This window comes from Procambarus clarkii, chromosome 29 (genome assembly GCF_040958095.1).
Source record: "Procambarus clarkii isolate CNS0578487 chromosome 29, FALCON_Pclarkii_2.0, whole genome shotgun sequence".
Taxonomy (NCBI): Eukaryota; Metazoa; Arthropoda; class Malacostraca; order Decapoda; family Cambaridae; genus Procambarus; species Procambarus clarkii.
The window spans coordinates 20,010,912-20,026,672 of NC_091178.1; the positions used below are offsets into that span (position 1 = coordinate 20,010,912).

General features: G+C 44.1%; 1 protein-coding gene across 1 annotated transcript in view; it reads right to left on the bottom strand.

Annotated features, from left to right (window-relative positions):
* LOC138369739 (uncharacterized) overlaps positions 1 to 14,965 on the bottom strand; it is a 63,771-nt gene extending 48,806 nt beyond the window's left edge. Inside the window, exons 1-2 of the mRNA XM_069333185.1 lie at positions 14,771 to 14,965; positions 8,615 to 8,797 (exon numbers count right to left, since the gene is read on the bottom strand). Of these exons, the coding sequence (XP_069189286.1) occupies positions 8,615 to 8,797; positions 14,771 to 14,948 (361 nt within the window). The 5' untranslated portion in view covers positions 14,949 to 14,965. The remainder of the gene's footprint in view (positions 1 to 8,614; positions 8,798 to 14,770) is intronic.
* Between the last annotated feature and the right edge of the window lie 796 nt (positions 14,966 to 15,761).

Sequence of the window (15,761 nt, forward strand, 5' to 3'; positions counted from 1 at the left end):
GGTGTTGTGTCTGTTGAAGGTGTTGTGTCTGTTGAAAGTGTTGTGGCTGTTGAAAGTGTTGTGGCTGTTGAAGGTGTTGTGTCTGTTGAAGGTGTTGTGGTTGTTGAAGGTGTTGTGGCTGTTGAAGATGTTGAGGTTGTTGAAGGTGTTGAGGTTGTTGAGGGTGTTGAGGTTGTTGAAGGTGTTGAGGTTGTTGAGGGTGTTGAGGTTGTTGAAGGTGTTGAGGTTGTTGAGGGTGTTGTGGTTGTTGAAGATGTTGTGATTATTAAAGGTGTTGTGACTGTTGAAGAAGTTGAGGTTGTTGAAGGAGTTGTGTCTGTTGAAGGTGTTGTGGTTGTTGAAGGTGTTGTGTCTGTTGAAGATGTTGAGGTTGTTGAAGGTGTTGTGGCTGTTGAAGGTGTTGTGCTTGTTGAAAGTGTTGTGTCTGTTGAAGGTGTTGTGGTTGTTGAAGGTGTTGTGGTTGTTGAAGGTGTTGAGGTTGTTGAGGGTGTTGAGGTTGTTGAAGGTGTTGAGGTTGTTGAGGGTGTTGAGGTTGTTGAAGGTGTTGAGGTTGTTGAGGGTGTTGTGGTTGTTGAAGATGTTGTGGTTATTAAAGGTGTTGTGGCTGTTGAAGAAGTTGAGGTTGTTGAAGGTGTTGTGTCTGTTGAAGGTGTTGTGGTTGTTGAAGGTGTTGTGTCTGTTGAAGATGTTGAGGTTGTTGAAGGTGTTGTGACTGTTGAAGGTGTTGTGCTTGTTGAAAGTGTTGTGTCTGTTGAAGGTGTTGTGGTTGTTGAAGGTGTTGTGGTTGTTGAAGGTGTTGTGTCTGTTGAAGGTGTTGTGTCTGTTGAAGGTGTTGTGTCTGTTGAAGGTGTTGTGTCTGTTGAAGGTGTTGTGGCTATTGAAGGTGTTGTGTCTGTTGAAGGTGTTGAGGTTGTTGAAGGTGTTGTGGCTGTTGAAGGTGTTGTGGTTGTTGAAGGTGTTGTGGCTGTTGAAGGTGTTGTGTCTGTTGAAGGTGTTGTGGCTGTTAAAGGTGTTGTGGCTGTTGAAGGTGTTGTGGCTGTTGAAGGTGTTGTGGTTGTTGAAGGTGTTGTGGCTGTTAAAGGTTTTGTGTCTGTTGAAGGTGTTGTGGCTGTTGAAAGTGTTGTGGCTGTTGAAAGTGTTGTGGCTGTTGAAGGTGTTGTGTCTGTTGAAGGTGTTGTGGCTGTTGAAGGTGTTGTGTCTGTTGAAGGTGTTCTGTCTGTTGAAGGTGTTGTGGCTGTTAAAGGTGTTGTGACTGTTAAAGGTGTTGTGTCTGTTTAAGGTGTTGTGTCTGTTGAAGGTGTTGTGTCTGTTGAAGGTGTTGTGTCTGTTGAAGGTGTTGTGGCTGTTGAAGGTGTTGTGTCTGTTTAAGGTGTTATGGCTGTTGAAGGTGTTGTGGCTGTTGAAAGTGTTGTGTCTGTTGAAGGTGTTGTGTCTGTTGAAGGTGTTGTGGCTGTTAAAGGTGTTGTGACTGTTGAAGGTGTTGTGGCTGTTGAAGGTGTTGTGGCTGTTGAAGGTGTTGTGGCTGTTGAAGGTGTTGTGGCTGTTGAAGGTGTTGTGGCTGTTGAAGGTGTTGTGGCTGTTGAAGGTGTTGTGGCTGTTGAAGGTGTTCTGTCTGTTGAAGGTGTTGTGGCTGTTAAAGGTGTTGTGACTGTTAAAGGTGTTGTGTCTGTTTAAGGTGTTGTGTCTGTTGAAGGTGTTGTGTCTGTTGAAGGTGTTGTGTCTGTTGAAGGTGTTGTGGCTGTTGAAGGTGTTGTGTCTGTTTAAGGTGTTGTGGCTGTTGAAGGTGTTGTGGCTGTTGAAAGTGTTGTGGCTGTTGAAGGTGTTGTGGCTGTTGAAAGTGTTGTGTCTGTTGAAGGTGTTGTGTCTGTTGAAGGTGTTGTGGCTGTTAAAGGTGTTGTGACTGTTGAAGGTGTTGTGGCTGTTGAAGGTGTTGTGGCTGTTGAAGGTGTTGTGGCTGTTGAAGGTGTTGTGGCTGTTGAAGGTGTTGTGGCTGTTGAAGGTGTTGTGGCTGTTGAAGGTGTTGTGGCTGTTGAAGGTGTTGTGTCTGTTGAAGGTGTTGTGGCTGTTAAAGGTGTTGTGTCTGTTGAAGGTGTTGTGGCTGTTGAAAGTGTTGTGGCTGTTGAAAGTGTTGTGGCTGTTGAAGGTGTTGTGTCTGTTGAAGGTGTTGTGTCTGTTGAAGGTGTTGTGTCTGTTGAAGGTGTTGTGTCTGTTGAAGGTGTTGTGGCTGTTGAAGGTGTTGTGGCTGTTGAAGGTGTTGTGGCTGTTGAAGGTGTTGTGTCTGTTGAAGGTGTTGTGGTTGTTGAAGGTGTTGTGTCTGTTGAAGGTGTTGTGTCTGTTGAAAGTGTTGTGGCTGTTGAAAGTGTTGTGGCTGTTGAAGGTGTTGTGGTTGTTGAAGGTGTTGTGTCTGTTGAAGGTGTTGTGGTTGTTGAAGGTGTTGTGGCTGTTGAAGATGTTGTGGTTGTTGAAGGTGTTGAGGTTGTTGAGGGTGTTGAGGTTGTTGAAGGTGTTGAGGTTGTTGAGGGTGTTGAGGTTGTTGAAGGTGTTGAGGTTGTTGAGGGTGTTGTGGTTGTTGAAGATGTTGTGGTTATTAAAGGTGTTGTGGCTGTTGAAGGTGTTGTGGTTGTTGAAGGTGTTGTGTCTGTTGAAGATGTTGAGGTTGTTGAAGGTGTTGTTACTGTTGAAGGTGTTGTGCTTGTTGAAAGTGTTGTGTCTGTTGAAGGTGTTGTGGTTGTTGAAGGTGTTGTGGTTGTTGAAGGTGTTGAGGTTGTTGAGGGTGTTGAGGTTGTTGAAGGTGTTGAGGTTGTTGAGGGTGTTGAGGTTGTTGAAGGTGTTGAGGTTGTTGAGGGTGTTGTGGTTGTTGAAGATGTTGTGGTTATTAAAGGTGTTGTGGCTGTTGAAGAAGTTGAGGTTGTTGAAGGTGTTGTGTCTGTTGAAGGTGTTGTGGTTGTTGAAGGTGTTGTGTCTGTTGAAGATGTTGAGGTTGTTGAAGGTGTTGTGACTGTTGAAGGTGTTGTGCTTGTTGAAAGTGTTGTGTCTGTTGAAGGTGTTGTGGTTGTTGAAGGTGTTGTGGTTGTTGAAGGTGTTGTGTCTGTTGAAGGTGTTGTGTCTGTTGAAGGTGTTGTGTCTGTTGAAGGTGTTGTGTCTGTTGAAGGTGTTGTGGCTGTTGAAGGTGTTGTGTCTGTTGAAGGTGTTGAGGTTGTTGAAGGTGTTGTGGCTGTTGAAGGTGTTGTGGTTGTTGAAGGTGTTGTGGCTGTTGAAGGTGTTGTGTCTGTTGAAGGTGTTGTGGCTGTTAAAGGTGTTGTGGCTGTTGAAGGTGTTGTGTCTGTTGAAGGTGTTGTGTCTGTTGAAGGTGTTGTGGTTGTTGAAGGTGTTGTGGCTGTTAAAGGTGTTGTGTCTGTTGAAGGTGTTGTGGCTGTTGAAAGTGTTGTGGCTGTTGAAAGTGTTGTGGCTGTTGAAGGTGTTGTGTCTGTTGAAGGTGTTGTGGCTGTTGAAGGTGTTGTGGCTGTTAAAGGTGTTGTGTCTGTTGAAGGTGTTGTGGCTGTTGAAAGTGTTGTGGCTGTTGAAAGTGTTGTGGCTGTTGAAGGTGTTGTGTCTGTTGAAGGTGTTGTGGCTGTTGAAGGTGTTGTGTCTGTTGAAGGTGTTGTGTCTGTTGAAGGTGTTGTGGCTGTTGAAGGTGTTGTGGCTGTTGAAGGTGTTGTGGCTGTTGAAGGTGTTGTGTCTGTTGAAGGTGTTGTGGTTGTTGAAGGTGTTGTGGTTGTTGAAGGTGTTGTGTCTGTTGAAGGTGTTGTGTCTGTTGAAAGTGTTGTGGCTGTTGAAAGTGTTGTGGCTGTTGAAGGTGTTGTGGTTGTTGAAGGTGTTGTGTCTGTTGAAGGTGTTGTGGTTGTTGAAGGTGTTGTGGCTGTTGAAGATGTTGAGGTTGTTGAAGGTGTTGAGGTTGTTGAGGGTGTTGAGGTTGTTGAAGGTGTTGAGGTTGTTGAGGGTGTTGAGGTTGTTGAAGGTGTTGAGGTTGTTGAGGGTGTTGTGGTTGTTGAAGATGTTGTGGTTATTAAAGGTGTTGTGACTGTTGAAGAAGTTGAGGTTGTTGAAGGAGTTGTGTCTGTTGAAGGTGTTGTGGTTGTTGAAGGTGTTGTGTCTGTTGAAGATGTTGAGGTTGTTGAAGGTGTTGTGACTGTTGAAGGTGTTGTGCTTGTTGAAAGTGTTGTGTCTGTTGAAGGTGTTGTGGTTGTTGAAGGTGTTGTGGTTGTTAAAGGTGTTGAGGTTGTTGAGGGTGTTGAGGTTGTTGAAGGTGTTGAGGTTGTTGAGGGTGTTGAGGTTGTTGAAGGTGTTGAGGTTGTTGAGGGTGTTGTGGTTGTTGAAGATGTTGTGGTTATTAAAGGTGTTGTGGCTGTTGAAGAAGTTGAGGTTGTTGAAGGTGTTGTGTCTGTTGAAGGTGTTGTGGTTGTTGAAGGTGTTGTGTCTGTTGAAGATGTTGAGGTTGTTGAAGGTGTTGTGACTGTTGAAGGTGTTGTGCTTGTTGAAAGTGTTGTGTCTGTTGAAGGTGTTGTGGTTGTTGAAGGTGTTGTGGTTGTTGAAGGTGTTGTGTCTGTTGAAGGTGTTGTGTCTGTTGAAGGTGTTGTGTCTGTTGAAGGTGTTGTGTCTGTTGAAGGTGTTGTGGCTATTGAAGGTGTTGTGTCTGTTGAAGGTGTTGAGGTTGTTGAAGGTGTTGTGGCTGTTGAAGGTGTTGTGGTTGTTGAAGGTGTTGTGGCTGTTGAAGGTGTTGTGTCTGTTGAAGGTGTTGTGGCTGTTAAAGGTGTTGTGGCTGTTGAAGGTGTTGTGGCTGTTGAAGGTGTTGTGGTTGTTGAAGGTGTTGTGGCTGTTAAAGGTTTTGTGTCTGTTGAAGGCGTTGTGGCTGTTGAAAGTGTTGTGGCTGTTGAAAGTGTTGTGGCTGTTGAAGGTGTTGTGTCTGTTGAAGGTGTTGTGGCTGTTGAAGGTTTTGTGGTTGTTGAAGGTGTTGTGTCTGTTGAAGGTGTTGTGTCTGTTGAAGGTGTTGTGTCTGTTGAAGGTGTTGTGGCTATTGAAGGTGTTGTGTCTGTTGAAGGTGTTGAGGTTGTTGAAGGTGTTGTGGCTGTTGAAGGTGTTGTGGTTGTTGAAGGTGTTGTGGCTGTTGAAGGTGTTGTGGCTGTTGAAGGTGTTGTGTCTGTTGAAGGTGTTGTGGTTGTTGAAGGTGTTGTGGTTGTTGAAGGTGTTGTGTCTGTTGAAGATGTTGAGGTTGTTGAAGGTGTTGTGACTGTTGAAGGTGTTGTGCTTGTTGAAAGTGTTGTGTCTGTTGAAGGTGTTGTGGTTGTTGAAGGTGTTGTGGTTGTTGAAGGTGTTGTGTCTGTTGAAGGTGTTGTGTCTGTTGAAGGTGTTGTGTCTGTTGAAGGTGTTGTGTCTGTTGAAGGTGTTGTGGCTGTTGAAGGTGTTGTGTCTGTTGAAGGTGTTGAGGTTGTTGAAGGTGTTGTGGCTGTTGAAGGTGTTGTGGTTGTTGAAGGTGTTGTGGCTGTTGAAGGTGTTGTGTCTGTTGAAGGTGTTGTGGCTGTTAAAGGTGTTGTGGCTGTTGAAGGTGTTGTGGCTGTTGAAGGTGTTGTGGTTGTTCAAGGTGTTGTGGCTGTTAAAGGTGTTGTGTCTGTTGAAGGTGTTGTGGCTGTTGAAAGTGTTGTGGCTGTTGAAAGTGTTGTGGCTGTTGAAGGTGTTGTGTCTGTTGAAGGTGTTGTGGCTGTTGAAGGTGTTGTGGTTGTTGAAGGTGTTGTGTCTGTTGAAGGTGTTGTGTCTGTTGAAGGTGTTGTGGCTGTTGAAGGTGTTGGGTCTGTTGAAGGGGTTGTGTCTGTTGAAGGTGTTGTGGCTGTTGAAGGTGTTGTGTCTGTTGAAGGTGTTGAGGTTGTTGAAGGTGTTGTGGCTGTTGAAGGTGTTGTGGTTGTTGAAGGTGTTGTGGCTGTTGAAGGTGTTGTGTCTGTTGAAGGTGTTGTGGCTGTTAAAGGTGTTGTGGCTGTTGAAGGTGTTGTGGCTGTTGAAGGTGTTGTGGTTGTTCAAGGTGTTGTGGCTGTTAAAGGTGTTGTGTCTGTTGAAGGTGTTGTGGCTGTTGAAAGTGTTGTGGCTGTTGAAAGTGTTGTGGCTGTTGAAGGTGTTGTGTCTGTTGAAGGTGTTGTGGCTGTTGAAGGTGTTGTGGTTGTTGAAGGTGTTGTGTCTGTTGAAGGTGTTGTGTCTGTTGAAGGTGTTGTGGCTGTTGAAGGTGTTGTGGCTGTTGAAGGTGTTGTGGCTGTTGAAGGTGTTGTGTCTGTTGAAGGTGTTGTGGTTGTTGAAGGTGTTGTGGTTGTTGAAGGTGTTGTGTCTGTTGAAGGTGTTGTGTCTGTTGAAGGTGTTGTATCTGTTGAAGGTGTTGTGGCTGTTAAAGGTGTTGTGACTGTTAAAGGTGTTGTGTCTGTTGAAGGTGTTGTGACTGTTGAAGGTGTTGTGTCTGTTGAAGGTGTTGTGTCTGTTGAAGGTGTTGTGGCTGTTAAATGTGTTGTGACTGTTAAAGGTGTTGTTTCTGTTTAAGGTGTTGTGTCTGTTGAAGGTGTTGTGTCTGTTGAAGGTGTTGTGTCTGTTGAAGGTGTTGTGGCTGTTGAAGGTGTTGTGTCTGTTTAAGGTGTTGTGGCTGTTGAAGGTGTTGTGGCTGTTGAAAGTGTTGTGTCTGTTGAAGGTGTTGTGTCTGTTGAAGGTGTTGTGGCTGTTAAAGGTGTTGTGACTGTTGAAGGTGTTGTGGCTGTTGAAGGTGTTGTGGCTGTTGAAGGTGTTGTGGCTGTTGAAGGTGTTGTGGCTGTTGAAGGTGTTGTGGCTGTTGAAGGTGTTGTGGCTGTTGAAGGTGTTGTGGCTGTTGAAGGTGTTGTGTCTGTTGAAGGTGTTGTGGCTGTTAAAGGTGTTGTGTCTGTTGAAGGTGTTGTGGCTGTTGAAAGTGTTGTGGCTGTTGAAAGTGTTGTGGCTGTTGAAGGTGTTGTGTCTGTTGAAGGTGTTGTGTCTGTTGAAGGTGTTGTGTCTGTTGAAGGTGTTGTGTCTGTTGAAGGTGTTGTGTCTGTTGAAGGTGTTGTGGCTGTTAAAGGTGTTGTGTCTGTTGAAAGTGTTGTGGCTGTTGAAAGTGTTGTGGCTGTTGAAAGTGTTGTGGCTGTTGAAGGTGTTGTGTCTGTTGAAGGTGTTGTGTCTGTTGAAGGTGTTGTGTCTGTTGAAGGTGTTGTGTCTGTTGAAGGTGTTGTGGCTGTTGAAGGTGTTGTGGCTGTTGAAGGTGTTGTGGCTGTTGAAGGTGTTGTGTCTGTTGAAGGTGTTGTGGTTGTTGAAGGTGTTGTGGTTGTTGAAGGTGTTGTGTCTGTTGAAGGTGTTGTGTCTGTTGAAAGTGTTGTGGCTGTTGAAAGTGTTGTTGCTGTTGAAGGTGTTGTGGCTGTTGAAGGTGTTGTGTCTGTTGAAGGTGTTGTGTCTGTTGAAGGTGTTGTGGCTGTTAAAGGTGTTGTGTCTGTTGAAGGTGTTGTGGCTGTTGAAAGTGTTGTGGCTGTTGAAAGTGTTGTGGCTGTTGAAGGTGTTGTGTCTGTTGAAGGTGTTGTGGCTGTTAAAGGTGTTGTGACTGTTGAAGGTGTTGTGGCTGTTGAAGGTGTTGTGGCTGTTGAAGGTGTTGTGGCTGTTGAAGGTGTTGTGTCTGTTGAAGGTGTTGTGGCTGTTGAAAGTGTTGTGGCTGTTGAAAGTGTTGTGGCTGTTGAAGGTGTTGTGTCTGTTGAAGGTGTTGTGTCTGTTGAAGGTGTTGTGTCTGTTGAAGGTGTTGTGGCTGTTAAAGGTGTTGTGTCTGTTGAAGGTGTTGTGGCTGTTGAAAGTGTTGTGGCTGTTGAAAGTGTTGTGGCTGTTGAAGGTGTTGTGTCTGTTGAAGGTGTTGTGGCTGTTGAAGGTGTTGTGGATGTTGAGGGCATAGTTGTTATTGTTGATGTTTTAGTTGCGAAGGTGTTGTAGTTGTTAAAGAGGTCGTGGGTGTTGAAGGTGTTGTCAATGTTGGAGGTGTTGTCGCTGTTGATGTTGTTATGGTTGTTTAAAGTCTTATTGTTTTTGAAGGTATTATTGTTTAATTGTTGTGGGTATTGAAGGTGTTGTCGTTGTTGGAGGTGTTATGGTTGTTAAAATTGTTGTGGTTGTTTAAGGTGTTATGTTGAAAGTATTGTTGTTGTTAAGGGTATTGAGGTTGTTGAAGTTGTGATTGCTTAAGGTGTTGTAGTTGTTAAAGGTGTCGTGGGTGTTGAAGATGTTGTTGCTGTTGCAGGTGTTGACTGATGAAAGTGATGTGATTGATGAACATATTGTGATCGATGATATAGTGATTGTTATTGATCTGGTTGTAGTAGTATACATTATTTTTAGCATTTTTTTCTAGTAGCAGACGATGAGCTCGTCGTAGATTTTGTTATTGGTTTGTTTGTGCTGTTTCGAGCATTGTGGTTGTTATGGCAGGGGCCATATTGCAGGGTTGTAGTAGTTGTATCAGAACCTTTACCTGCTACACCAGTAAGATCCGTGGCACCTGTAATAGAATGACATTACTTTATATAATGAGAACCAGTAATTTTGAGTCTTATTTCAGGTGCGGCACCTGGGGTATGTTGAGTGGGCGGTGCAGGATGTGTGGTCTCTGTTGTTGTTACAACTCCAGGAGTCGAGTAGAAGTTAAAGTTAGGTTGTGGGACACAGTGGACGGGATTGGATCTGTTGGCTAATTCACACACTCTGTCAGAACCCCTAAGAGACTGCAAGCTGAACCCTACACACGCCGATTCTGAAACAATAAAACATATGAGCAAGCTGAAGAAGCGGTCGACTTCTTCACCGCTACATTTTTATATCAGTTTTAATACTCTAACCTTAAGACGGGAGCATTATGTCTCACAGATCTAGCTACAGACAAATGCAAGCTCAATAATTACTTCCCTTCATATATCTGAAACCATATTATAAAACTATTTACGTAATTCAGCTACCTTCCGGACACTAGGCATACGACAACAGTCACACTACTACAATTACACATCAGCTCACTGTAATGAAGCGATGCCTTTGATTCTTCATCGCTTCATAAGACCAGGCATCGGACAATAACACAGACCAGGCGACACATAGTAACACAGACCGGGCAATACATAGAAACACAGACCAGGCGTCACATAGTAACACAGACCGGGCAACACATAGAAACACAGACCAGGCATCACATAGTGACACCGACCATGTTTCACATAGTAACACAGACCGGGCATCACATGATAACACAGATCAGGTATCACATAGTAACACAGAGTTGGCGTAACATATAAACACAGACCAGGCGACCAGGCGTCACACAGTATCACAGATAAGGCGTCACATAGTAACACAGACTAGGCATCACATAGTAACACAGACCAAACATCACATTGTAACACAGACCAGGCATCAAACAGTAACACATACCAGGCATCACATAGTAACACAGACCAGGCATTACACAGTAACATAGACCAGGCATTACACAGTAACACAGACCAGACATTACATAGTAACACAGACCAAGTGTCACATAGTAACACAGACCAGGCATCAGTCAGTAACATAGACCAGGCATCACTTAGTAATACTGGCAAGGAATCAGACAGAAACACAGAGCAGGCATCAGACAGTAACACACACCAGGCATCAGACAGTAACACACACCAGGCATCAGACAGTAACACACACCAGGCATCAGACAGTAACACACACCAGGCATCAGACAGTAACACACACCAGGCATCAGAAAGAAACACATAACAGGCATCAGACAGTAACACAGAGCAAACATCTGACAGTAACATAGACCAGGCATAAGACAGTAACACAGAGTAAGCATCAGACAGTAAGATAGACCAGGCTTCACATTGTAACACAGAAAATGCATCACATAGTAACACAGACCAGGCATAACAAAGTAACACAGTCGAGTTGACACATTGTAACACAGACCAGGTATAACATAGTAACACACAGACCAGGCATCAATCAGTAACACAGACCATGCAACAGACAGTAACACAGACCAGGCATCAGACAGAAACACAGAGCAGACATCAGACAGTAACAGACACCATGCATCAGACAGATGCATGGTGTCTGTTTTACGATATAATGCCTGGTCTGTGTTACTATGTAATGTCTGCTCTGTGTTACTGTATGATGTCTGGTCTGTGTTACTATGTAATGCCTGGTCTGTGTTACTGTATGATGTCTGGTCTGTGTTACTATGTAATGCCTGGTCTGTGTTGTTATGTGATGCCAGAACTGTGTTACTGTCTGATGCCTGGTGTGTGTTACTGTCTGATGCCTGGTCTGTGTTACTGTCTGATGCCTTGTCTGTGTTACTGTCTGATGCCTTGTCTGTGTTACTGTCTGATGCCTGGTTTCTGTTACTATGTGATGCCTGGTTTGTGTTACTGTGTGATGCCAGAACTGTGTTACTGTCTGATATCTGATCTGTGTTACTGTCTGATGCCTGGTATGTGTTATTATGTGATTCATCATACCAGGCATCACATAGTAACACAGACCAGGCATCACATTGTAACACAGACCAGGCATCCCATAGTAACACAGACCAGGCGTAACGGATAAAAACAGACCAGGCGTCACATAGTAACAAACACCAGGGGTTACATAGTAACACATGCCAGGCATCACATAGTCACTCAGACCAGGTATCGGAATGTAACACAGAGTACACATTACATAGTAACACAGACCAGGCATCACATAGTAACACAGACCAGGCATCACATAGTAACACAGACCAGGCATCATACAGTAACACAGACCAGGCATCACATAGTAACACAGACCAGGCATCACATAGTAACACAGACCAGGCATCACATAGTAACACAGACCAGGCATCACATAGTAACAGAAACCAGGCATCAGACAGTAACACAGACAAGGCATCAGACAGTAACACAGACCAGGCATCAGACAGTAACACAGACCAGGCATCAGACAGTAACACAGACCAGGCATCAGACAGTAATACACACCAGGCATCAGACAGTAACACACACCAGGCATTAGACAGTAACACACACCAGGCATCAGACAGTAACACACACCAGGCATCAGACAGTAACACACACCAGGCATCAGACAGTAACACACACCAGGCATCAGACAGTAACACACACCAAGCATCAGACAGTAACACACACCAGGCATCAGAAAGAAACACATAACAGGCATCAGACAGTAACACAGAGCAAACATCTGACAATAACATAGACCAGGCATAAGACAGTAACACAGAGTAAGCATCAGACAGTAAGATAGACCAGGCTTCACATTGTAACACAGAAAAGGCATCACATAGTAACAGAGACCAGGCATAACAAAGTAACACAGTCGAGTTGACACATTGTAACACAGACCAGGTATAACATAGTAACACACACACCAGGCATCAATCAGTAACACAGACCATGCAACAGACTGTAACACAGACCAGGCATCAGACAGAAACACAGAGCAGACATCAGACAGTAACAGACACCATGCATCAGACAGATGCATGGTGTCTGTTTTACGATATAATGCCTGGTCTGTGTTACTATGTAATGTCTGCTCTGTGTTACTGTATGATGTCTGGTCTGTGTTACTATGTAATGCCTGGTCTGTGTTACTGTATGATGTCTGGTCTGTGTTATTATGTAATGCCTGGTCTGTGTTGTTATGTGATGCCAGAACTGTGTTACTGTCTGATGCCTGGTGTGTGTTACTGTCTGATGCCTGGTCTGTGTTACTGTCTGATGCCTTGTCTGTGTTACTGTCTGATGCCTTGTCTGTGTTACTGTCTGATGCCTGGTTTCTGTTACTATGTGATGCCTGGTTTGTGTTACTGTGTGATGCCAGAACTGTGTTACTGTCTGATATCTGATCTGTGTTACTGTCTGATGCCTGGTATGTGTTATTATGTGATTCATCATACCAGGCATCACATAGAAACACAGACCAGGCATCACATAGTAACACAGACCAGGCATCACATTGTAACACAGACCAGGCATCCCATAGTAACACAGACCAGGCGTAACGGATAAAAACAGACCAGGCGTCACATAGTAACAAACACCAGGGGTTACATAGTAACACATGCCAGGCATCACATAGTCACTCAGACCAGGTATCGGAATGTAACACAGAGTACACATTACATAGTAACACAGACCAGGCATCACATAGTAACACAGACCAGGCATCACATAGTAACACAGACCAGGCATCATACAGTAACACAGACCAGGCATCACATAGTAACACAGACCAGGCATCACATAGTAACACAGACCAGGCATCACATAGTAACACAGACCAGGCATCACATAGTAACAGAAACCAGGCATCAGACAGTAACACAGACAAGGCATCAGACAGTAACACAGACCAGGCATCAGACAGTAACACAGACCAGGCATCAGACAGTAACACAGACCAGGCATCAGACAGTAATACACACCAGGCATCAGACAGTAACACACACCAGGCATCAGACAGTAACACACACCAGGCATCAGACAGTAACACACACCAGGCATCAGACAGTAACACACACCAGGCATCAGACAGTAACACACACCAGGCATCAGACAGTAACACACACCAGGCATCAGACAGTAACACACACCAGGCATCAGACAGTAACACACACCAGGCATCAGACAGTAACACACACCAGGCATCAGACAGTAACACACACCAGGCATCAGACAGTAACACACACCAGGCATCAGAAAGAAACACATAACAGGCATCAGACAGTAACACAGAGCAAACATCTGACAGTAACATAGACCAGGCATAAGACAGTAACACAGAGTAAGCATCAGACAGTAAGATAGACCAGGCTTCACATTGTAACACAGAAAAGGCATCACATAGTAACACAGACCAGGCATAACAAAGTAACACAGTCGAGTTGACACATTGTAACACAGACCAGGTATAACATAGTAACACACACCAGGCATCAATCAGTAACACAGACCATGCAACAGACAGTAACACAGACCAGGCATCAGACAGAAACACAGAGCAGGCATCAGACAGTAACAGACACCATGCATCAGACAGATGCATGGTGTCTGTTTTACGATATAATGCCTGGTCTGTGTTACTATGTAATGTCTGCTCTGTGTTACTGTATGATGTCTGGTCTGTGTTACTATGTAATGCCTGGTCTGTGTTACTGTATGATGTCTGGTCTGTGTTACTATGTAATGCCTGGTCTGTGTTGTTATGTGATGCCAGAACTGTGTTACTGTCTGATGCCTGGTGTGTGTTACTGTCTGATGCCTGGTCTGTGTTACTGTCTGATGCCTTGTCTGTGTTACTGTCTGATGCCTTGTCTGTGTTACTGTCTGATGCCTGGTTTCTGTTACTATGTGATGCCTGGTCTGTGTTACTGTGTGATGCCAGAACTGTGTTACTGTCTGATATCTGATCTGTGTTACTGTCTGATGCCTGGTATGTGTTATTATGTGATTCATCATACCAGGCATCACATAGAAACACAGACCAGGCATCACATAGTAACACAGACCAGGCATCACATTGTAACACAGACCAGGCATCCCATAGTAACACAGACCAGGCGTAACGGATAAAAACAGACCAGGCGTCACATAGTAACAAACACCAGGGGTTACATAGTAACACATGCCAGGCATCACATAGTCACTCAGACCAGGTATCGGAATGTAACACAGAGTACACATTACATAGTAACACAGACCAGGCATCACATAGTAACACAGACCAGGCATCACATAGTAACACAGACCAGGCATCATACAGTAACACAGACCAGGCATCACATAGTAACACAGACCAGGCATCACATAGTAACAGAAACCAGGCATCAGACAGTAACACAGACAAGGCATCAGACAGTAACACAGACCAGGCATCAGACAGTAACACAGACCAGGCATCAGACAGTAACACAGACCAGGCATCAGACAGTAATACACACCAGGCATCAGACAGTAACACACACCAGGCATCAGACAGTAACACACACCAGGCATCAGACAGTAACACACACCAGGCATCAGACAGTAACACACACCAAGCATCAGACAGTAACACACACAAGGCATCAGACAGTAACACACACCAGGCATCAGACAGTAACACACACCAGGCATCAGACAGTAACACACACCAGGCATCAGACAGTAACACACACCAGGCATCAGACAGTAACACACACCAGGCATCAGACAGTAACACACACCAGGCATCAGACAGTAACACACACCAGGCATCAGACAGTAACACACACCAGGCATCAGACAGTAACACACACCAGGCATCAGACAGTAACACACACCAGGCATCAGACCGTAAGTCAGACCAGGCATCATATTTACACAGGAAGCATTGCTTCAGTGAGGCATAAAGGCTCGATATTAGACAGCAATAAAGAAATGTTATCAAAAGAACGTTGCCTTGTCTTGATTTCGACAACGTTATTTATTTTTAACATAGTTTAATTTAATTAGCCTCAATATAAAACAATCAGCAAGCACACACTTCAAAGAATCTGTACGTCAGTATTTATTTATAAAAAATAATGGGTTTGAGGAAGAAGTAATGTCTAAGTCACAGATAAATAAATTTGAAAAGCAAGAACGTTGGTTTAGTTAGAGTAGAGAAGACAAGAGTGAGGCAGACAGTGGCCCCATGAGGAGAGTGCCACCTTGGCTGCAGATGGCGGCACAGGTGATGGCGGAGGACACAGAGGCTGTCTTGATCACTGTCCCACAGCGTTGGTTCGTTGCAGTGCGATTGTAGTTATCTAACGAGGCTGAAGCGAGTACTAGCGAGGCCTCCGCCACCACCACCACCATAATCAGCAGCAACACACTCCCCGACATGTTCTTTGTTGCCACAAATCCTGTGTGAAGCAAACATTACATATTAACACAATATACTTGAAAAAATATATGTCGTTTATCACGGAACATTTATAAATACAAAAATTTCCTGCGTGTCCCTTTCTTAAGTTATTTGTCTACAATCTCTGTAATCTAAAACTATCATACCAAGGCTTCTTGTTTGAAATTCTCAAAATGTCGAATAACGTCTTATATTTCTTGCAAATGGCTGTTACTGTCAAGAGAATATAAGAAGAATGCAGTTGTCTGTCTACATTATGGCCCAGGTAAAGTAAGAGCCATTTCTACCATTTGTTTCACTTTAAAATTACTCAGTTTATTACTTCAGTGATGCTCTCTGGCGTTTTCTCCGATAACCTAAGACTGTTGTGAACCATTGTTTGTTCCAGATAACAGAGGTGGAGTTATGAGCCATTGTTTGTTCCAATCATAAGCGGCAGTGTATATATATATATATATATATATATATATATATATATATATATATATATATATATATATATATATATATAAAAAAGCCTATACTTGCATAAACCACAAGTGAAGATTAACAATCTTTGGACAACACCCACCAGTGGGACTCGAACCCAGAAAGCACAACTACCTTCCAGTAGCTGCCATAACTAGTATGCTTTAACCCACTACACCATCAGACCCTACAAAAGAAGTAGAGACTTCGAGATATATATACATCTCAAACATCTCCACTTCCCGAGGGCACCAGATGAGTGTGAGGTTAGTCTGCATTTTTCGTCAAGCCACTGTCAATGTGAGAGAACTCGTGTCCAGCTT